The following is a 24,513-nucleotide window of genomic DNA, read 5'->3' as shown; positions in this document are numbered from 1 at the left end:
TTTTCTTGATTATTTCTTTTTCTTTAACTGGTTCCGATAATTGAGATTCCTCAGGAGATGCTGAGTTTTGTGTGGCTAAATTTAACTGGGTCGAACAACTTGCTTTATTTAGATTCAGCCAACTATACAAAGAAGTTGTTTTGCAAGATATTTTTACATATTTTTGAAGAGATAAAGCCCGTTTTATTTTTACACTTTTTCACTTTTTATTAAAATAAGTATATAATACAGTAATTCACGTGAATTTATTTACTGTAGTACTAGCCCATAGACCTATATGTCCTAAGCAAAATCACGCAGTAGTCAACATGCGCATTCTATAGTGCAGTATTACTTAAACTAGAATATAAAGAAAGGTCGATAACGAATTAGATAAAATAAACAGATAAAATTAGTGTTTGGTTTCAATACGACCGTGTCTTGCGATACTGTGCGTTTTATTTATTTTTAAATGGGTTTTAACGACGGCACGACGACATTATCGATATCGTACATTACTATACTATATCGACTACTACACAATGCCACAATGCGCATCGGGCACACGAAGTCGTCTTACGACGTATAGGTCTATAGAAAACTTATACGTTCGCAATGCGATCATACCGTTGCCAGTCTTTTTTCTAATATATAATAAAAATACATTACGATTTGTTAAAAATTAAAATATGTGCTTAAAATTTTAAGTTAAAAAACGTTTTTAATTTGATAACTTTCAATTTTTATTTATATAAATTTATGGCTTCAATATTTTATTATTAGAATTTACCTAGTTTCCTACAGGTGAAAAAAATCTACTACCCAATTTTGAATTTTCAACTACCCAAATTATGTTTTCAACTACCAATTCAGGTTCTACTACCCATTAAAATAAGCCCTGTATTGTAGTACTGATTTTCATTTTCAATTCGTTATCTTGTGTTAGAAGGTGACCCAAATACTTAAAATGAATAATTTAATAAATCATATACCTTTCTATATTCATAAATTTATCTTAATGACACATCATCATGTTTGTTTGTTGTTAACATACAATTTGACTTTTTTGACAAAGTCAAGATTTTTCCCGCATAATCGTTTCACCTCTTCTTCAGTATTTCCTAATGATGTTATGTCATCCGCATAGTCAAGGATGTTTATTTTATATTTTTTTTATATTATTCCGCCATTACCATAATATTTATTTCTCTAATTACATTGTCTAATACTAAACTAAATAATATTAGAAAAAGTGCGTCTTCTTGCCATAGACCAATAGTTACTTTAACTGGACCTGACATTTTTTAGGCTACTTTATTTCTGTACTTTTTAAAGTGACCTCAATTAAATTAACTGACTTTTATAAGAAATTTAAACTCCTTTTGTATATAATAAAAATTGATCACTTGTGGTTCATTAATTAAATAAAATTAAAACTATATTAAAAATATTATTAATTTTAAACTAAAAAATATTAAACTCAAAAAGCCACAAAAAATTACTGAAAAACCACGGATACGTATTTCGGAAACAATGTTACCATTATCAACGCTAAACACATATTGACAGCCCAACTAGATAAAACTCCTTTAGTATAATAAAAAAACTTTATCGATGAATGGAATCGTAAGATTTTTTTAAAATTCACAAATAGAACACATATATTTTTATTAAATTCTCACTACTTTTCTATAATTTGTCTTATAATAAAAATTTGATCCGTTATTGATATTACTATAAAAATATAATCGATAAAAAATATAATAAATTGTTAAATGAATATGAATATTTTGTTTAATATTTGTTTATTTAAAACCTGTTATAACTTGGTAGCCAAATTATATTACTGATATTAAACTAGTTTTTTTTTTAATATTTACGTATATCGAGTTGACAAACACCGTAATACAAGCTTAAAATATAAAAGCTGAGGGTGCTGCTATTTATGTTTATAAAAATACTGTACTTCACGTATACCTGTTCCTATTAACTCAGATGAATCCTTATTTGTACTTGTAAAATTCTCTAATAATACTCAGATAATAATTGGCAATTATTATACTCTACCGGCCAAGCAAGTCAGCTGCTATGAGAATAATATCTATGTTTAATAAAAAAACTTTTTTTATCTTTCTTGGACACTATAACTTATCTAATGTCAATCTTGTTAAAGAACGCGTTCCAAAAGGAATGGATTCATGAAATCGTTTTCTTTTTTGGGAAACTGATGAAGGAAGGAGTTTCATTACGTATAATAAGAATAGGAACGTGAATTAATTCATTATTTTTAGAAATTGGAATTAATATTATGAAAAAAAATTCATGTAAAAGAATTGCGACGTGACAACAATGTATTTTTTTTTATTTTCATATAAAATACCAAACTGTTACATTGCTTTTGTTATTAAATACTACAAACTATATACATATTAATACGTATTAACGTATTTGTATGTCTATGCTACAAACCTTATAATAATAATAATGTTAACCAACCTAAACAACGGTTACCTAAAGTGTTCTAAATATAATATTATAATATATTTAATATTATATTTAACAACAAACAAGCTATCAGCTGGAGAAACCGTATTTCATTAATTAAAATAGAGGGTATGTAATGGTGGCAATAAAACTCTACCTGGGGCATCAAAACTCATAATAGAAGCAAGTTAAAGACCTCGAAGTTTAATTATAATTAAAACTTTTTTTTAAAAAGTTACAACTCTCTAAAAAAAAGTAATGACCTAAAAATCTTCAAATTTGATAGAATTATTCCTAAATGTGTTAAGTACAATTGGTTCTAAGCTTATGGCTTACTATTAATTATTTTAAAACTTATTAAAACCATTTAATTAATGAGATATATCAAGTTAGTCAACATGCCCCAGACTTTGGGCAAGTTGACAAAAAATTGATTAAATTTCGATATATCTGTAAAACATTTAATAACTCATAATGATAACTTTAAAATAATCAATCAATAAATAAAAAAATCTCACCTTAATACAGAAATAATGAAGATATCACATAAATTGTATTTCACAAATATATGTAACAATTTAAAAAGTTAAGAACAAAATTGATAAATGAAGTTTCTATTCCTGCACATATTTCTTATCACATTTGATACAATGCGTGAATTTTTCTCCTTTTTTATTACTTTCAAAAGGGTTCTAGCTATATACTCTTCGTCAGTATCATGTTGTTTAGATAATGATTTTCAAGCGGTTTTTTTTCCAATATAGATTTAGACGAAACGTTTTTACTGTTTTTATAGCTTTTCTTTTTTATTTTTCTACGATTAAATTTTATTTTTACTTTTTTTTTTTTGAAGGCGATTTTTAACAGGACTATAAGTCAACAAAATTGAGGGTAATTTAGCTTTTTGTTTTCTAGTAGTTTTTCTCGTAGCTATTGGTAAGTCCAGTAATTACACATAACAAATTTAATTATAAGATATTTTATAAAAATAACACAAAATGTTTTAAAACCTTAATAATATTGAAATAATTGTTGTCAACTCCATTTTCAAGATAAGACCTAGTATTAGTAATTTAGTTGAGTCTTCCATTTGACTTGAACTATGTTTACATAACATAATATATAAATGCATTATTTTTTTCTAATTCAGTTATAAGATCTTCTGGATACCCAGGGTTAAATGATACTGTACTACAAGCTTTAAAACCACTTACTGTATTATGCATGTAGGTCCTTTTTATGTAGTTTTGTCCAAATAGTAATATAATTTTGTATTCAGAAATACTTTGGTTCTTTGTCATCCATTCACTTTCATGTGCAATTGAATGATTAGAAGGAAGTGAGTTATCCAAAAGCTCAGGATAAATTCTCTTATGAGGAAAAATAAAAAATGGTGGTATATACCTGCAACATTTATTTTACAAAATATTGCAACATTTTTTCCCCTCACTTCTGATATAATTTATGTAACTCTTTTAACGTTCATAGTTATAATTACTTTTGGTTCTTTTGAAGAGAAACCCGATTCATCTACATTATATATTTGATGAGCCTTATATTGATATTTGAGCCGAATGTCTCTTAGAGTATTAAAAAATTAATCTACATTAACTTTGTTGAAAAAGATGAGTCTTTCAACTTAAGTGACCTCTCGTTCCCTAAAACTTAGTTTAGTTTTATTTATAAAATTAGCTACCCATCCTTCTCCTGCCATTTTGGTATCATTATTAAAATTATGAGGAATACTTTTGTTTTGCTAAGTCATACTCTAGCTTGTGACATTGTATTTTATTTAAGCCAAATGCTCCGATTTCTATTACATCAATATACTCTATTAATTACTTTTATTGATTGACAGAAAATATATTTTGAAATTTTCCTCCATGAATAAGTATAAGATAATTTTAACAAATGAATTATACAATTAACATAATTAAAAGTTAACTATTTAAAAGTGGTATATTTATAATATGAATTAGATATTTATAGTTATTTAGTGGTCATTTAGGCTACAATTTATTCGGACAAATTTGACTGGAGCAGCGAAGAACTAGTTTATTGACAGAATTTTTGAACTGGTCATACTTTCAAAGTAAATTTAGAGGCACATTTATACGTGAAATGAGGCTATCAGAACGTTGGGATGTCATGCAGCGTCGCGTTAAAGGAAGAGAGGAACATCTGATGGATTATTTCCATGACATAATAAGATTGTGTCGGGCATTACATATGGAATTTGCTGAAATCCGAGACTTTTTCATTCAAGGCATATATCAGAAGGAGCTAGCGATGTATGCATTGGGTCGGATGCACACCAGTGAAGACGCATTGTTGTCAGATTTAACATCCTGGTATCGCATGACTAATCTGAGATCAGCAAAAACGGGTAATTCTTTAGAACAAAACAGAAATAGCAGAGGACATTGTTCAAATTTTAGAGAAGACAAGACCAAGGTGGTTCAGACACAAAAACTTACCGATAGCAAGTGACAAGGAGGCTAAAACTAAAAATAGGTGGCCAAAGGCTTCTTGGAGAAGCAGTAAGCTACAAACCACTGATAGTGCCAATACTGATAATCGAGTGGAGCATAAGGTTGAATATATGACCTTGAGCGTAATAGGTCTGAAAGACCGAGGAAGTGCTTTAAGTGTTCGGTAGAAGGACATATGGCTCGCGATTGTGCAACATCTGTGGAAGTGACAGTTATAAATAATAATAATAGCCGACGGCAGAATTATATAAAAGAAATAACTATTAACGGCCAACTTGTCACTGTGTATGGTTTAATAGATACAGGGAGCGATTATACTTTTATTAAATGCAGTGTGGTGGATAAATATAAGTTACCAGTGGTACCTAAAACAGTTAACGTCATGGTATTCGGAAATAGCCAATATACTCTGAGTGGTGGGGAAACTACGGCTGTAGTCAAAATTGATGAGGTTAAGGAACCTTTAAAGTTTATGGTAGTGGATGACAATAAACAGAACCATGATATCATAATCGGTAGAAATTTTACAGACCTGGTAGGAGTAACTTTTGTAAAAACAATCAATAGATTACATTTTGGATATGGAATTGAATTCCCATTTGAGAAAGAAGCAACCATTGATGACAGCATGGAGGTAAAAAATCAAGAAGTACTAATTTCAGAAGGATGGCGGTCTAGAAGAAATTACTATGGACATGGTCAACTATAATTCTAATTTCAACCAGAGACAAGTAAACGAACTTGTTAATTTGCTAAATGAGTTCCGAATATGCTTTGCGTTTAGTTTACAAGAGTTAGGGTGTACTAGTTACTTGACTATGGACATTGTGGATACAATTTTGCCAGTGGTAAGCAAGCCGTATAGAGTCAGCGCTTCAGAAAGGACAACAATTGACTCCATAGTACAAGAATGGAAAGATGAAGGGTTAGTGACTGAAACTATGTCACCTTATGCATCACCAATTCTACTTGTGCCAAAGAAAGATGGAGAACAACGTCTTGTGATAGATTGCAGGAGATTAAATGCTCAGACGGTCAAAAAAATTTTTCCTACGCCAAATATAGATGATCAGTTAGAAGCACTGTGCGGATCTACTTTATTTACAACATTAGATTTGTCAGCTGGTTATCTGCAGGTGCCGTTGACTGAAGCTGCAAAAGAAAAACTGCGTTCATAACAGGTACAGAGACTAGTCAATTCGAGAGAATGGTGTTTGGGTTAGCAAATGCACCATATAAATTTTGCAAGTTAATGCAACAAATGATGGGACATCTAAGAAATAAAATAGCAGTATGGTACATGGATGATGTATTAGTACCAGCATTTGATTTTAGTGATATGATGAGACGATTAAGATTAGTGTTCACAGAATTGAAAAAGGGAAAGTTAACACTAAAATTCCGTAAGTGCCACTTTGGATGCAAAGAAGTGACATATTTAGGTTTTAATATTAGTACTGTTGATATTAAACCGGGACGAAATAAACTTAACGCTGTAAAAGATTTTCCTACATCAAAAAGTAAGCATGATGGGTTTAACGGGTTGGGTTGGGTTTTAATTTTGGGTTTAACGGGTTTCTTCCGCCGGTTTATTCGCAAATATGCAGAGAAGGTTAAACTGATAAGTGATTTACTTAAAAATGAAGCTGTTTATGTGTGGAAGAATGAACAAGAAGAAGCGTTTCAACAGTTGAAAAATGCATTAACAGAGGAACCAACTCTGAAACTATATGATCCGTGTGCAGTGACAGAGGTACACTGTGATGCCAGTTCAATAGGATTAAGTGGTATGTTGTTGCAATAGGATGTTGATTGCAAACTGCGATTAGTGCATGCTGTTTCCAAAAAAATGATAGATGCCGAAAGTAAATATTATTCGAGCCGTCTCGAGTTAATGGCAATAGTTTGGACTTTAACTAATTTAAGACATTTATTGATGGGTATTCATTTTGTTGTAGTTAAAGATTGTCAAGCATTGGTCCATATGAACAGCAAAAAACAACAAACCCTCAAATTGCCCGTTGGGCAAGTTTGCTTAGTGAATTCAATTTTGAAGTTCGTCATAGGCCAGGGGAGGCTATGCAGCATGTTGATGCATTAAGAAGACCTCCTGTGGATCCGAGCACAGGTGAGACTATGGATCAAATAATAAGCGAAAAGTTGGAGGTATTAGTGACAATGAGTGAAGAAGAATATGTGGTAGCTATGCGAAACAATGATGCAAAATTAAAAACTATAATATCAGAACTAACTAGTGAAGCACTGTCATTGACAGTCTTGTCAAAATATGAGATTATCAATGGTACACTGTATCGGATAATTTCGCAAAATGGTGAAAAAAAAACTATGGGTGGTTCCAAAATCAATGCGCAAAAGTTTGGTAATTAAGTTTCATGATATGACGGGTCATTTCTCAACAGACAGAACAGTATCTAAAATACTAGAGAAGTATTACTTTCCTCCCTTACGCAGGTATGTTAAACATCACATTAATATGTGTGCTGCCTGTGTTGTGAACAAAGCGCCCCGTGAAAAGCGACCGGGAAAACGTCATCCCATTGAACCAGGGAAGAGGCCCTTTGAGACGATACATATTGATCATTTTGGACCCTTTCCGACTAGTTCAAAGAAAAATAATTATCTGTTAGTGCTTACAGATAATTTGACTAAGTTTGTCAAGCTTTTTCCAGCAAGTAGTGTCCATACTTAAGGAGTCATACGTCGATTAAAGCATTTCCCTTGCAATTTGGGCTACCCAGGAGAATCATATGTGACCATGGAACAGCATTTACCTTAGAACAGCTCAGAAAGTATTGCCATGATAAAGGAATTGAAATTCATTTGGGGTCAATCAGACATCCACAAACAAATGGACAATGTGAGAGAGCCAATTCGATAATATTATCAGTAATTACTACTGAGACTGATAAAGAAGTCCACATGGGACCAAAAACTACCAGAAGTAGAGTTTAAGCTGAACAACATGCTTAATAAGACTACTGGAAAGTCACCATTTTAAGCTCTGTATGGATATTCACCAATGTTACAAGATGGGTTGTTAGGCAAACTCGTGACAGTAACAACATTAACCGAAGATCCGGTAGACACACAGGCCAGAATCAGAGAGAACATTGCAGAAGCTCAACAGAAATGGAAACAGAGGTATGACAAACAAAAGGTGGAAACAAAATTTCAAGTTGGAAAAATTGTGTTTCTACGTTGCCCTCCTGTTCACACTGGTACATAAACAAAACTTCAACAAAAGTATACAGGACCACTTGTGGTAACTATGGTATGTGATGGGGATAATTACAAGATTGCTTCAGTGCGTCCTATCCACCGTCGACTGTATGCTACTACAGCTCATGTTAGTCTCTTAAAACCGTTCAACAGTCAAACTCAAGTGGATGACGGTACAAAAGAGGAAGGAGGAAGCGAGTCGGAAGAACCTGAACCAACGGTAGAAGTAGGAAGACCAAGACGTAACGTTGCAGTACCCAAAATGTATAAAGATTTTATGTTATTGAAATGATTATGTTCGACAAGAGGATGAACTGTTAATTATATTAAATTGTTTTTTTTATGTGATTTATTTGTTAAGTATAAATAATTATTTGAAAATTTATGTTTGTTTCAAAAAAAAAGTATGGTTTATATATATATATATATATATATATTGATTATTGTTAAGAAATTATTAATGAGGACATTGTGTCAGGATGCCCAAATGTTATCAATGATTCGTGGAGGGGAAAAAAAGGAAATAATAGATAAGTGTTTGTGTGTGCCTGTGTGGCGGTTCTAGTGAAACATTTTTTTTTTAGTGTGTTACACATATAAATGTATGTTTTTTTTTGCAATGTTCCTTAATAAAGAGTGTGTTTGTTTCATAATATAGTTATTCTATAACACTTTATACCCGGTTGACCGATCTCAGATAGTAAAAATATCAAATAGCTTATCAAGTCCTTTAACAGTTACATCTGGAGTACCTCAAGAAAGTCACTTATCTGCCATTTTGTTCCTAATTTTTTTTTATAAATTATTTAACCTCAATATCTAATATTTGTTGATGACTAAAAATTGTTTATGGTCATAAAATCTCATAATAAATTTACTAATAATGATTTATTGATCAACAAGTGTAGACAGATATAATTTTATTGTTGCTGTAATCCAATAATAAATAATTCCATAGATAACATAGAACTAGAAATTTTAAATTATGTTAAGAATTTGTGTGTAATCTTATCTTATGATTTAAGTTTTAAAACACATATTGATACGATTTGTACTAAAGCTTATCACAATTTAGGATTTAAACTAACCCATAAAAGATTAAATATAAATGTAGTATTAATATTAATCTTGTTTAATAAAATTGTTCACATAAAATTCGGGATGCAGGGGGCAGTTTTCCGCAACCCTTGTTTAAATGCAGAATTTAAATCGAATTAAACAAAAAAATTATAATTAATAAATATTATTATTCTTTAACATCTTTGATAAGTTAAACAAATTTTCTCTTCCTCTTTTAAAAATTAATTAGAGTAAGAGGCATAGATGTTAAAAAAATGAGAAGCATTTAAAATAATTTACTTTATCACTTGACTTATTATTTTAGATTCTTTGTTAAAATTTGGTTAATTTTAATTTTTTTAAATAGATAGTAATAATTACGCATTTAATATTTCAAGACAATATAAGTTTTTAACTAGCTTGCAAAAAACAATTGAAACTGAAGAAGGTTGGGAAGTTGTAAATAAAGATTTAAATAAATTAAAATTATTTTTGGCTAATCCAGATAATATTAAATTACACATAACTGGTAATTTGGATAAATTATGTGATATTATTCCTGAAGCATCTGTTGCATTACAAAAAATTATTCCAAATAATTTAAAGACATCAGTACATCCGTAATAAAAATTGGGTTATAGTATTGAAATTATATTTAATATTACTTTAAATTGTAATTGTAATTTTTAGATTTAAAACACAGTCTGACTTTGATTCTATATTACCTCTAAGCCAATGTGGAATTCGAGCTTGTATTGTTGGAATGGATTTTATTAAATCAAGTTATTTCATTCAAGTATCTGATTCTATAAGCGATTATAACCATCCAGACATAGCTGCTCTTTATGTACTTTTGCAATATTTCTCTCAGTTTAAAGTATGTTATTATAATGATTAAAATTTAATTTTTATTAAATGTTTTTCATAATTATTATGAATTATTGTGAAAAAGGCAATGCTATACTCCCTAATCAAAACAAATAGATTTTTTTCATTTTGTAGTAGCAAGTTTAATAATTATATGATGTATTAAAACAGTAAATATATTTTAACATTCTTTACGCTGAAAATTAAAAGGTGTACTATACCTAATTAATGTTTTGTTTTATTTCAATTCTATATATGGTTTAGTTGCCAGAAACCATCTATTTGTCGATCAAATATTTGTTTTTTAGATAGTACCTGTTTTATTTTTTGTATTTCAATTCTTCTTCTTCCTCGCCTTAATCCCAACTACGTGGGGTCTGCCAATTTTATTTTATTTTTTTTAATTTTTGTACTTCAATTATACAGTTTAAATGTCTTGTATGGCTCATTTAAAAAAACATATAAAGTTTGTTTCCATGATTTCAAATTAATATTGCATATTGAGATAATAATTATTATTATTTTTTTTTAACACATAAAAAGTTTGACTTTTCATTTTATTAATGAAAAAAAAAATTTTTTTTATAATAATTATAATATTTCTATTAAAAAAGAAAAAAAGAAACAAATTATAAATTACGCCTTTGCAAGGCAGTAGAATACTCGAATAATTTTATTAAGTTAATTTTAATGATAAAATTCAAATATATTTATTATATTAATATAAATATATTTATTACATTATATCATTAGTAAAAAAAAAAAAAATTAAATAACATCTTAACGGATTCATATAAAATTAAATCATTATAAAGAGCATCAACGCGAACAGTTTGGATAACTACTATAACAAAATGGCTAGTCGACAACAACTTTCGGACTAGTACTTTGGAAGTTATTCTCAATTTTATTCCTAGGCTGTACGAAGAATATGGTCAGGAAATGACTAGTGATAAAATAAATATAGTTTAAAAAAACTAAAAAAACACGCTTTTAAAGTACATCGAACTAAAAAGTTAAAAATAATTTTTAAAATAAGCTTAAAACAATAATGAACGAAAAGTACTAGTGTTATTGTGATTAAAGCGTCGGGCGCTCAATATACAAAAAATATGACTCAAAGCACCCACGCTTTTATCACAATAACACTAGTATTTTTCGCTCATTATTGTTTTAAGCTTATTTTAAAAATTATTTTTAACTTTTTAGTTCGATGTGCTTTAAAAGCGTGTTTTTTTAGTTTTTTTAAACTATATTTATTTTACTCTTTTTAGTTACATGTTATGATAGTAGTTACTATCAATATCATGGTTGTAACGGGTAAAGGGGAATCAGGGTTCGATTCCGTAGAGAGAGTCTGAGAAACGGCTACCACATTCAAAGAAAGCAGCAGGCGCGCAACGTGGAGGTAGTGACGAAAAATGACGATACGGGGATCACCTTTGTAATCGGAATAAATACCCTATATATCTCTTAATGAGAATAAAGCGTATTAATATATAAGTTTTAATAGTAATTAGAATATATATATACATGTAAAGCGACTTAAGTACGTAAACGTATAACGCGCAGTGTTGGTCAGTCAAATACTCATAAAATAGGGCGACGGCTGATAAAGGTGGCACCAGTCGTGGGGCATCGTGTATAACGAAACGACGCGGGGCCGTGTCAATCACAATAAAAATTTGTTAAAAATATATATAATTGATGACACGCACGCGTATACGAGTACGAAAACCAAAAATAAAAATATACAGGAAAATATTGATGGTGGCGAGTGGTAAGTCGGGTGGGGTGAATGCGTTACGACAGTCTAGTCTCAAGGTTATACACGACGGGATACGCGACATAATAACACGTGCCGCGTGGAGTTACAAACTTACAACATACAACAAACAAACAAACAACATACATGTGAAACTAATATAAGCGTGTTAAAAAGCAACACACACTCCTCAACTCCAGTCATTACATTATGGTTATATTAGTTTCACTTGTATGTTGTGAGATGTTTGTAACTTTCCACGCGGCACGTGTCTACGGCCTTGTGACTAGACGGTCGTAACGCATTCACCACACCCCGCTCACCACTCGTAGACAATAATATTTTCCAACCTGTAGACGCGCGCTTGTCATCAATTATATATATATATATAACAAATTTTATTGTGATTGACACGGCCCCGCGTCGTTTTACGCCGCGGTGCAAAGTCCGGCAAGTGCCGCACGGCCGACGACGTCCCGCCGTTAATGATACTGTAGTCTTCTTCTCGTATTCAAAGTGACAACATCAACAAATCGATCCGCATTCGCGCACTGGCGTCATCTACGCTGCTAACCTTTTGACGCCCGAGGATCACGCCGGACATCGCATCGTCGACGCCAGCAAAAGTGCCGCGATATTGTGCGAAGATTATATATTCTTACCATTGCCACTAATATTAATATATATATATTAATATTTATACGTATATGTTAATATTCATTTATATATCCCTACAGCCGACGCCGCTGCCGCCGTATATACCTCGTGTATAACGTTCCCCCCGCCACGCCCGCCCACAAAACACGGCTATACCTCGTGCATGATACGTTTACGTACTTAAGTCGCTTTACATGTATATATATATATATTTTTTAATTACTATTAAAACTTATATATTAATACACTTTATTCTCATTAAGAGATATGTAGTGTATTCATTCCGATTACGGGGTATGATTCTCATATCGTCATTTTTCTTCACTACCTCCATGTTCTGGAAGTGGATAATTTGCGCGCCTGCTACTTTTCTTGGATGTGGTAGCCGTTTCTCAGACTCCCTCTCCGGAATCNATATCGTCATTTTTCTTCACTACCCCCATGTTCTGGAAGTGGATAATTTGCGCGCCTGCTACTTTTCTTGGATGTGGTAGCCGTTTCTCAGACTCCCTCTCCGGAATCGAACCCTGATTTCCCGTTACCAGTTACAACCATGATATTGATAGTAACTACTATCATAACATGTAACTAAAAAGAGGAAAATAAATATAGTTTAAAAAAACTAAAAAACACGCTTTTAAAGCACATCAAACTAAAAAATTAAAAATAATTTTTAAAATTAACTTAAATCAATAATGTACGAAAAGTACTAGTATTATTGTGATAAAAGCGTGGGTGCTTTGTGCCATATTTCTCGTATATTGAGCGTCCGACGCTTTTATCACAATAATACTAGTATTTTTCGTTCATTATTGTTTTAAGTTAATTTTAAAAATTATTTTTAACTTTTTAGTTCGATGTGCTTTAAAAGCGTGTGTTTTAGTTTTTTTAAACTATATTTATTATTCCACCATCTGGGTGATTGTTTCTTCAATCTATACAAATCTCGTTGAAGTTAGCAAACTTGTTTAGTTTTATCTAATAGTTTGTATTTTATTTTATTATAAAATACCTTACAAAGGTTTTTGAGTTAGAAACACAATTTTTAACTCATTTTATTTTTATCTTATTTAGATTCATATTTACATTAGAGATTTATCTATCATTTGATATCTTTTTCACAAAAACTTAACTATTAAAAATTTTCCGGAAATACTGAAACTTTTATCAATATCTTAAAGTAAAGCTTATGTAATATACTTTATTATGGAATAAAAAAATTTGAACTTTCGAATCTTAGTATATATTTACAACTACAAAATTAAATATTTTTTCTTTGTAATTTATTAATTTTTTTCTCTATTTTTGGGGGTTACTACCAGTTTATAATCCACATTTTTTGGTAACACCTTGCTATATAAATTATTTCTAAAAAAAATGATTTCTAGTTTCACCTGAATTTAACAATGCATTTTTACAATTATTCAAATTTTATAATATGCTCAATTGAGTAGATATTTTAAACATTTTTTTTTGAAAACTATTGCATTTAATTTAGCCCTTTAAATTTTATACACATTTGTCATAGAAATATCTATTTATAAAACTACTTTATTATTTTTATAATTTATCCATATAAATTACAATATTAAATTATTGAATATCAATTTCACACTAAATTTAATAACTATAATAAGTATTTATTCATACATTATATTTTAAAATCAAATAACTACTAATCAAGATATAAATAAGGAAATAAGAGTTAATGTTACTTTTGTAATTATTCATTAATTTCTTTGAATTCAACACTATCTTCTGATTTGCATTGAAGCGTTTCTTATGATAGTGATGCTAATCATTGTCGGATATTATCTATATTTGTCACAACTATCCCACGTCCATACTGTGCCAAACCTCACTGTGATACTGTTTGAGTTTTTTTATGATGACTTATAAAAATTTGAAAACTTAAAATGTTCTCTTTTTAATTGATGAATTAAGAAAATTATCTTCATTGTTCTTTCTTATTTTTTTTTTATCCTAATCTAATCCGACTTTATGAATCAGACCCATACTATAAATATTTCTAGATACTATGAATGTTACAAAATTTATCCATTGTGGCCAATATTTAAAATTAATATTTTTGTAACCTTTCATTAAATACTTTAAAAATATACATTTATCACTTATTTTTCTTTTTTTTTTTAACAGGGACCTATTTTTAAGGAAAATCAAGAATCAGGTTATGCATATGTTTGTGGTATTTATCTAAATATTAGCGAAGGAAAAATTTGCTTACATTTATCAGAATCTGTAAATGTACCAGCTGCTTACCAAGCTACTAAATCAATAATAGTATGTATAAATTAAAAAAAATTAATATTTATAACTAATAAAAAAATTGTGTTGTAAATATTAATACATATATATATATATACAGAGATCGTAAGGTCATGTATTTGCATAATTTTTTCGCTTCTTAGATAACTATGCTAAGTAAGCGTCAAATTTATTTGATAACAAAATTAATAAAAACATGAAGTTTGATAATTCAACGAAGGTATTTTTAGTTATAAAAGGGTTGGCATAGTTACTGCCCTACACCCATATAATAGTCCATCGTGTGCACGCCATACCGAATTTTTCCACCAAAGAGTTTAGTTCTATGGGGCTTCGTTGTTTTCACTTTGAAAATATTTATAGCTTACACTTAAATCATTATTATTATTATTTTTTTTTGTAAAAGAGGGTATTAAATTTGGATATTTACCCTTCTGTATGACGGTTTGTTTTAAAATATAGTCAAAATTAAAAAAAAAAAATTGAAATAGAACATTATAACAATATGAAAAAGATTTTTTACATCTAAATAACATTTTTTTTTTTAACTTCGGGGCCATTTAAGTATAGGAAATGTTGTACATGGGTAGTATTGTGACGTAGGTACAAATAAAGTATACAAATTAATTAACACTTTAAATGTCAAACTCGTCATTATGGCTCTTTTCGATTTCTCCCGTTGGGTGCAATGATCAATCCCAATCATTCCAGTTAGTGAACCACTAAAGGTGTAGTTTTTAGACCCATCAGGACGGCCTGAAAAGTAATAGACTAAAAGGAACCCTCGTCAGCCATCTGTACAACTACTTTTTTACTAAACGATGATTAAGCCAAAAACTAGCTAACATGCACACTAACTGTTAAGATAGACTAAAAGACCAGCAGTCCAACCTTGACTATAGCCACACACACACAATTTTAACAACACAGGAAGTAAGAAGTATTTATACCAAGTGCAGGTTTCGAACAGTAATCTTTTTTGTACAAAATGTAAGAAACACAAAATAAAATATAATACAATATAAAATTAATCCCGTTCGATTTACAAAGTTTCAATCGCTAAAATATTCTGACAGTAAACAAGACGATTCTTGTTAAAATACATGTTTTATGTGATGTTAAATACATTAATCCCCTTTTACTTATCTCGTTTATCTTTATATAATCTTGTTCCCACCATTGTTAACTTGCTTATCCTGCATTTTTCCTTAATATGACATTATTATTTTACTTAAGAATTTAAAGATACTTACTACAGTGTTAAAAGCATTACACTATACTAATATGGAAGTTTATTTAATACCTTTTCAGCTATTTACTACAAACATAAGGTGTGTGGGATAAATTTTTTTAATACCATATAGTATGTAACATAAGCTTTAATTTTACAAATTTCAAAGCTCGTAGTATATACAGAATATTTTCAAAAGGTACGTTGAAAAAATTATTTTTATAATACGTATGTTTCAAGTTTTGAACACCACCTGTATAAGGAATTAGTCTGTATTTAAAAAAATGTATGTCAGATGAAAAGTTTCTATAATATATTTTTAAAAGAAATTGTATTCATCGAATTTTTTAACACAAAAATAATATGTTTTTTAACTTCGGTCTTTTATACATAAACGTTAGTACAAATTTTTTTAGCTTAAGTATGTACCATAAGTTTTAATTTAACATATGTTTGAACCTATGTTCAAAAAGTTATAAGCCTATGTTTTAAGTACATATTTTAATGTACATTTTGATACGGATAATTCTAGTGTTAATAAAAGTTTCTTTCTTAAATCTAATATATGTGACACAAACACACACAATTATGTCTAAATTACTACTGCAATAGCACTAGCCAAAAGGAAAAAATATATATATATAAGAAATTTAAATAAACCAATATCTATATAATAAAAATTACTTGTGGCTAATTAATGAAGTAAAATTAAAACTATATTAAAAATATTATTAATTTAAAAACTAAAAAATATTAAACTCAAAAACCACAAAAATTACTGAAAAGTCGCAGATATGTATTTTGGAAACAATGTTACCATTATCAACGCTGAACACATACTGACATCCCGACTAGAAAAAACTCCCTCATATACACCTAGTGACGTCATCACTAAGTAATATTATTACATTTTGCCAGTTAACACAAATGTAATAATGAATTTTTCAGTGGGCCAAGATCTCAATTAATTTAATTTTTTTTATTTTTAAACATTTCTATTGCCTCCCTAATATTAAGTTCTTTGTAATTATTAACGTTTTTAATTAGTTTTATGGTTTTAATGAGGGTGATTATGTTTCAATAAATGTTCAGCCACTGGTGATTTCTCAACTCTTTGATTTTTAATATTTCTTAAGTGCTTTTTAAACATGACTCCTTATATTTATTTTTGTTTGTCTTACATAACATTTATTACAACTTTCACATTGTATTTTATAAATGCCTGATTTCTCCCCTTCTTCTACCTTATTTTTAGGGTTACCTAATAAATCTCTTAAATTATTACTCTTAGATGTTATTAAAGTAATACCATAATTCTTAAACATTCTAGTTAGTCCATTTGATATGCCCGGATAATGTAAAATTGGTGATCTAATTACTTTTTATTCCTCCACGCTAGTGAGTGTACTAGATGCACTCCTTTCTTTTTTCCACTTTTGTGTTCGGTCTAATTTTGAAGTTATGTTTTCGTTATACCCATTAAATCTAGCTATTTATTTTATAACCACCATTTCTTTATTAAAATCTATTTTATTCATCGGAATATTAATTAGTCTGTAAACCATACTAATAAAAGCTGCCAATTTGTGTTGCCAGGTGTGGTTTGATGTGTTCGGAATATGTCTGAACGTGTGCGTGTTTTTCCGATAAATTTCAAAATTTAGTTCCCCCTCTGTCTTTTTAACTAATAAATCTAAAAAAGGCAATTTTCCCTCTACTTCTTAATCATATGTGAATTTAATCGATGGATAAAAATAATTTAAATGTTGTATGAAAACCTCCATATTAAATTAATATAATATTAATATTAAATAAATTTTATACTACATAAATTATTGTTTCGTTATAATTTATTAGTTTTATAAAAAACATTTTGTATTGTTATTTTTCTATGATTTTAGGATAAACATTTATCGACTGGATTTTCTTGGGATCAAACACTGTTTGAGTCAGCAAAATGTTCTGTCACATTTGATATAATTAAGAGTACAATGAGTACATTATCTTCACAATCAATTTTGTTACATTTCCGAAATTTGAAACAAACTTATTACCAGTAATATTTATACTTATTTTAATGAAATATTTGAAAAATAAATTATTATCTTTAGGGAACTTGTTAAAAAAATATCACTAGTAAAACTTGAAGATCTTTCTGAAATAGGCAGAAAATATGTGATACCATTATTCAATCCACAATCTTCCATAACTGTAATGGTATGTCCTACTATAAAAATTGAAGAAACAGCTAATGAATTCGAAAAGTAATATATTAAATGACAACTAATAATAAAAATAAAAATTTACTAATGAAAATGTTATTTAAATTTTCAGAATTGGTATTAAAATGAATATTTATAAATCTTTAGATGAAAGTTTTCTAAATAACTAATAAATAATAATATAAATTTATCGTTTTATTATGTTAACTCATATGCTTTAAAAATTTTTTGGTCTAGTTTAATATTTTAATTGACTTTTTCTTGTGTTTACAATATTAATATAAATATTAATTAAAAAATAATTATTAATAACTATGTTATTTATATTAAGTTTATTATTAAAAAGTATAATTCACAATATAAAAAAAATATGTATTTTATTAATAATGCTACATATTACAGTGAGAAAAATGTTGATTTTTGATGATACTTTGAATTATCCAAATACGATAATAATCGTAAATGTAAAATTTTAGATCATTTTTAACAGGCTTATATTAGTTTCACATGTATGTTGTTTGTCGTTTGTAAGTTTGTAACTCCACGCGGCACGTGTTATTATGTCGCGTATCCCGTCTTGTATGACCTTGAGACTATACTGTCGTAACGCATTCACCCCACCCCCCTCACCAATCGTCGGCAACACTAATCCTGTATAATTTTATATTTTTGGTTTTCGTACCCGTACAAGCGTGCGTGTCATTAATTATATATATATATATATATACAAAAATTTTTATTTTGACTGACCAATACCACTTGCATGTAATGCGCCTTACGTATATATTCTTATATATTCCTACCGCCGCTGCCGCCGTTTATACCTTAGGTATAACGTTCCCCCCGCCCACAAAACACGGCTATACCCTGTGCATGATACGTTTACGTATTTATGTCGCCTTACTTATATTATTATATATTTATATATGTATGTATGTATGTGTATATATTTATATATATTCCTACAGCCACCGCATATGCCTCACGTACAACGTTCCCCCGCGCCTCACCCGCCCACAAAACACAGCTATACCTTGTGCATGATACGTTTACGTAGTTAAGTCGCTTTACATGTATATTGTCGTTCGTCGGTAGTGCCCCAACGTAGACACAAAAGTTTAACACAAATTTATTAATGTTCGTCGTTCGAGCTCTTCTCGAGTCCTCCCGTTGGATAAACTGATCAGCCCCAATCCCTCTAATTAGTGGACTACTAAAGGGGTAGAGTTTAGACCCGTCAGCACAGTCTAGCTCAAAAGTAGCAGACTGAAGGGTGGCTCCTTGTCAGCCACCAGCACAACTACTTTTTTACTATACTATCTAAAGGACAGTTAAGCTTAAAAACTAGACAGCTCGTACACTAATTATTAAGATTGACTAAAGGACCAGCAGTCCAACCTACACTCTAGCCGCACACACACACACAAATTCTAAGAACACGGTGAATATAAAATATTTGCGCTAAGCCCAGATTTTTAAATAGTTATTTTATTTAATAAACGTATTAAACACAAAGTCAAATATAATATAAAAATTTAACACAAAAATTAATTAAATCTTACAAAAATATAAAGTTATTCTTACACCAACGACCTAACTCGTAACTCGACGTTTCTTCGACAAAACGTCCAGTCCCGTCTTGCCCAGTATCGTCCACCATCCTTTTCATGTTTCCCTTTTATATTCTTTTTCCCACCATTATTAATTTGCTTACCCTGAATTTCCCTTCTATATGACACCACTGTATTGCTTGAGAATTTTAAAATTGCTTACTATTGCCTTAAACCCCGTATTATACTAAAATCGACGTTATTCAGCTATTTACTACAATATATATTCTAATTACTATTAAAAATATATATTAACACACTTTATTCTCATTAAGGGATATAGAGTGCATTCATTCCGATTACAAAGGATGATTCCAGTATCGTCATTTTTCGTCACTACCACCATGTTCCGGAAGTGGGTAATTTACGCGCCTGCTGCTTTCCTTGGATGTGGTAGCCGTTTCTTAGACTCCCTCTCCGGAATCGAACCCTGATTTCCCGTTACCCGTTACAACCATGATATTGATAGTAACTACTATCATAACATGAAACTAAAAAGTAAAAAATAAATATAGTTTAAAGAAACGGTAGCATAGTGGGGTCGAGGCACAGTGTGGACGAGGCATAGATAGGACAAGTTTAGATGATATCTGACAGTGATTAAAATCACTATCATAAGTAACGCTTCGATGCAAATCTGTAGATAGTGTTTCATTTAGAGAAATTGGTGGATTATTCCAAAAGCAACATCAACTCTTATTTCTTTAATTATATCCTGATTAGTAGTTCTTTGATTTTAAAATATATTATATGAATAAATACTAATTATAGTTTTTAAATTTAGTATGAAATTGTGAGGCCAGCTATGATGTATGGTTCATAGTGTTGGGCGGTTGATAAGAAAGTAGAGCAGAGAATAAGTGTAGCAGAGATGAGAATGCTTAGTTGGATGAGTGGAGTGACTAGAGAAGATAGGATAAGGAACGAGCATATAAGAGGAAGTATAGGTGTTGCGTCAATCGTGGATAAGATGACAGAAAATAGACTTAGATTGTTTAGTCATGGTATGAGGAAAGAAGAATCGAAAGCTGTAAGAACAGNATTTAGTCATGTTATGAGGAGAGATTGTAGGTTAACTATTTTTTGAGAAAATTAAAAAAGCTCATATTTTTTAACTTTTGCGATGCTGTAAAAAAAAAAGCTCAAATTTAATCAATGAGGACTATTAGTATGTCATTATACATTTTTTAATTCAACTATTAACAAAACAAAATTTGGTTGGACATTTTTTAAGAAATTTTTCCTTTGTTGACTGGCCTAGATGTCAATTTTAAACTTGTAATTGAGCTAAAAGTTATGGTAATATACAGGGTGATTGACTAACTATGCCTCACGAATTATCTCTGAAAATATAAGTTATAAACAATTTTTTTTTTTTAATCATTATGGATCTTTGATGAGCTGTTTCACAAGAAAATTTAAATTTTTACCACCATCCCTTATGCTTAAAAATAGTGTCAACTTTATATTTTCAAATGGCAACCCTATTTTTTTTTATACCATTAGATTTAGTTTAATAAAAAAAAATGTTTTGTAAAAAAAATATTTTATTTTATTAAATATTAAGCGCTCCACGGCTCTCTATAGTTTAGGGTTTATTAAGAAAAAATCATAACAGACGAGAACGTTATGGGTCGTAAATAGATAAGCGCTACCAGTTTTTAGTAATGCGATATGCTGTAGTAAAAGCATAGGTATATTTCTATGTTGGTTGTTGAAAAAAAAACCTTTATGACGTAATCAATAAGAATTTTTTGATTTTTATTAGTTAACAAGTTGTTACAAACTTATACAAACAATGAATGACTATATTAGATCGTCGCTTGTCAACAATGATCTGTCACATGGTTGTGTACACAGTTTGAAAAGTGTGTGTTTAATTGAAAAGTTATGTATTTTTCATAATTAGAAATCACTGCGTTGACACTTAATAAGTTCTATTTAAATTAATTCATAAGATGCTTACATATTTATGTGTATACATATCAATGAAACAATTCATTATGGAATTTTAAATGCATTCGATTTGAAGAACATATTTCTAATTCTCATTTAATTTAAGGTAAGCATTTATTTATAGTCATATTTCAAGTACGGAATTAATAATAATCTTTTATTTTAATAAATAATTTATTTTATTTCCAGGATATGTATATAAAGTATTATGAAATCTTAACAGCCTTAGATCATAAAAATATATGATTACAAATACATCAGATTTTTAAGTGTTAGTGTGATAGAGACTATTAATTATTTTATATTGGTATTTATTGCCACATGTTATTATTAACCAGAAAAAGCTTTAGTTCAGCTGTCTTATTTTGAAAATAGATTATTCCAACATGTTCAATACATATTTGTTGCTAATAAAAATTAAAAATTGCCTATCAAAGACTTAGCACGGTTTAACCTCAATTATTATTTTTAAATGAGACTGGGGTACATCAGAACAGTTAGCATTTGGATATGAAATTTATAATATTAATAAATGATTTATTAATTATTAATAAAGTATCTATGAAAATCTAGGTAATTATTAATACTTATACAACAAAAAAAGAATTATACATCAATTTACTTCTCTTTTTATTTTAATAAGATCAATAAAAAAAAATGGTAGCACAGTGGTGTCGAGGCACAGTGTGGAAGAGGCATAGATGATATCTGACAGTGAATAAAATCACTATCATAAGAAACGCTTCGATGCAAATCTGTAGATAGTGTTTCATTTAGAGAAATTGGTGGATTATTCCAAAAGCAACATCAACTCTTATTTCTTTAATTATATCCTGATTAGTAGTTCTTTGATTTTAAAATATATTATATGAATAAATACTAATTATAGTTTTTAAATTCAGTATGAAATTGTGAGGCCAGCTATGATGTATGGTTCATAGTGTTGGGCGGTTGATAAGAAAGTAGAGCAGAGAATAAGTGTAGCAGAGATGAGAATGCTTATTTAAATGAGTGGAGTGACTAAAGAAGATAGGATAAGGAACGAGTATATAAGAGGAAGTATAGGTGTTGCGTCAATCGTGGATAAGATGAGAGAAAATAGACTTAGATTGTTTGGCCGACCCCAAGTAGTTGGGATTAAGACAAAGAAAAATATTACCAGAAATTCCGGTGGCAATTGACATAATATGACTGTTGTTTGGGAATGTACAATTCAGCGTTTAGTTGGGTTTAAACAATATAGCGTCAAATCAATTACCTACTCTATCGCTTGTATATTAATATACACTACACTTTAATGATACAATAAATAAATAAACTCACACATACACACATATGCATTTATAACATTNTGTAGTGCGTACCCGAACCGGCTAATTGCACCAATGCCGATCAGGCTGCGTAGTGTGATGTATGTAACTAGAATCACTGGAGGTGGGAGGGGTCGCCTGCGCATCAACCAGTGATCTATGTAGTGACAGATGTGTTAGTGGGTAATTGTTTTGTGTGTACTTAATTAACTAAATAAATAAATATCTCAACAAAAACTTTATAATAATTAATAATAATAATTTAATAAATGAGTTGACTAGATGAATATAGCCCTTCTGGCTCAACAAATAATAATGAAAATATGAACTCTAAAAATATAACAGAATAATGACAAAAAATAACTCTACAACTTCAATGACAGCACTAAATCAGTTCAATAATTATAATAAACAAAATTTAATTCAATAATAACAACGCTAAATTGAGAAAAAGAAAACAAAAATGAATAATACATAAAAANGCTAAATTGAGAAAAAGAAAACAAAAATGAATAATACATAAATAACAATGGTACTCACAATTCGCAGAGCTGCTGGCCAGAGATGCTACCTAAAACTAAAACACGAATCACAATAATAACAAATGAACTTAAGACTACAATTTGGTAACTCAAATTTAAATATCACAATTGACTAGCTTAATTTTGCTAATTAGTAGCAACAAACTACAATAAGTTCTTCTGTCAGCCAATTAGTAGCTTAAAGAAGTCACAGTTAGTGCAACAATATTTTTTATTTAAACTGTATATTATCAATTCTATGATATTAAAATAACTTCTTCTTTTTACAAAAATTAGATTACGTTTTCACACAAAAAAAAGAAATGAGAAATTCAACAATAGAAAACCAAAAATGTATATATACTGATTATTACGCAATACAATGTTGTATTATACTTTATTGCGGTTATGTGTTGTGTTTGGTTTGTAGTGTGTGAACAGCTGATCTGCCGNTGTAGTGTGTGAACAGCTGATCGGCCGGTAGTAGCGATATCCACTACTACTTGAGTAGTAGGGAGTAGTCGCGTGATAATGATTAAACCGGTCCGAGTACACACTTTTAAGTTAACAACACACTATTATGTTGCAGCTGCAACACTACACTTTAATGATACAATAAATAAATAAACTCACACATACACACATATGCATTTATAACATTGTGTCTAATGTAATGATAAAAGTAACCGTAAAATGAAAAAAAATGGAATATAAATTTTAGTACTCATATTAAATGTAATGTAACTCGAAAAATATTTGTTTAAATGAAAAAATATAAGATAATTTTTTTGTTTATAATTGTCTTTTAAACAACTTTTGTACGAAACTTTTTTT

At 29.5% G+C, this 24,513-nt stretch overlaps 1 protein-coding gene and 1 long non-coding RNA gene across 2 annotated transcripts in view; one reads left to right on the top strand and one right to left on the bottom strand.

The window, feature by feature from the left end:
* Positions 1-18,553, top strand: part of LOC126898357 (uncharacterized protein C05D11.1-like) — a 30,252-nt gene extending 11,699 nt beyond the window's left edge. Inside the window, exons 13-18 of the mRNA XM_050672315.1 lie at positions 9,622-9,874; positions 9,945-10,131; positions 14,701-14,844; positions 17,962-18,116; positions 18,172-18,324; positions 18,395-18,553. Of these exons, the coding sequence (XP_050528272.1) occupies positions 9,622-9,874; positions 9,945-10,131; positions 14,701-14,844; positions 17,962-18,116; positions 18,172-18,324; positions 18,395-18,452 (950 nt within the window). The 3' untranslated portion in view covers positions 18,453-18,553. The remainder of the gene's footprint in view (positions 1-9,621; positions 9,875-9,944; positions 10,132-14,700; positions 14,845-17,961; positions 18,117-18,171; positions 18,325-18,394) is intronic.
* Positions 1-24,113, bottom strand: part of LOC126898374 (uncharacterized) — a 33,179-nt gene extending 9,066 nt beyond the window's left edge. Inside the window, exon 1 of the long non-coding RNA XR_007702236.1 lies at positions 23,699-24,113. This is a non-coding gene — a long non-coding RNA (uncharacterized LOC126898374). The remainder of the gene's footprint in view (positions 1-23,698) is intronic.
* Positions 24,114-24,513: the final 400 nt, after the last annotated feature.

Source organism: Daktulosphaira vitifoliae, unplaced genomic scaffold, assembly GCF_025091365.1.
Source record: "Daktulosphaira vitifoliae isolate Bord-2020 unplaced genomic scaffold, ASM2509136v1 Scaffold_2, whole genome shotgun sequence".
Lineage (NCBI taxonomy): Eukaryota > Metazoa > Arthropoda > Insecta > Hemiptera > Phylloxeridae > Daktulosphaira > Daktulosphaira vitifoliae.
Note: the sequence above shows the minus strand (reverse complement) of the source record. Positions and strands in the feature narration are given on the sequence as shown.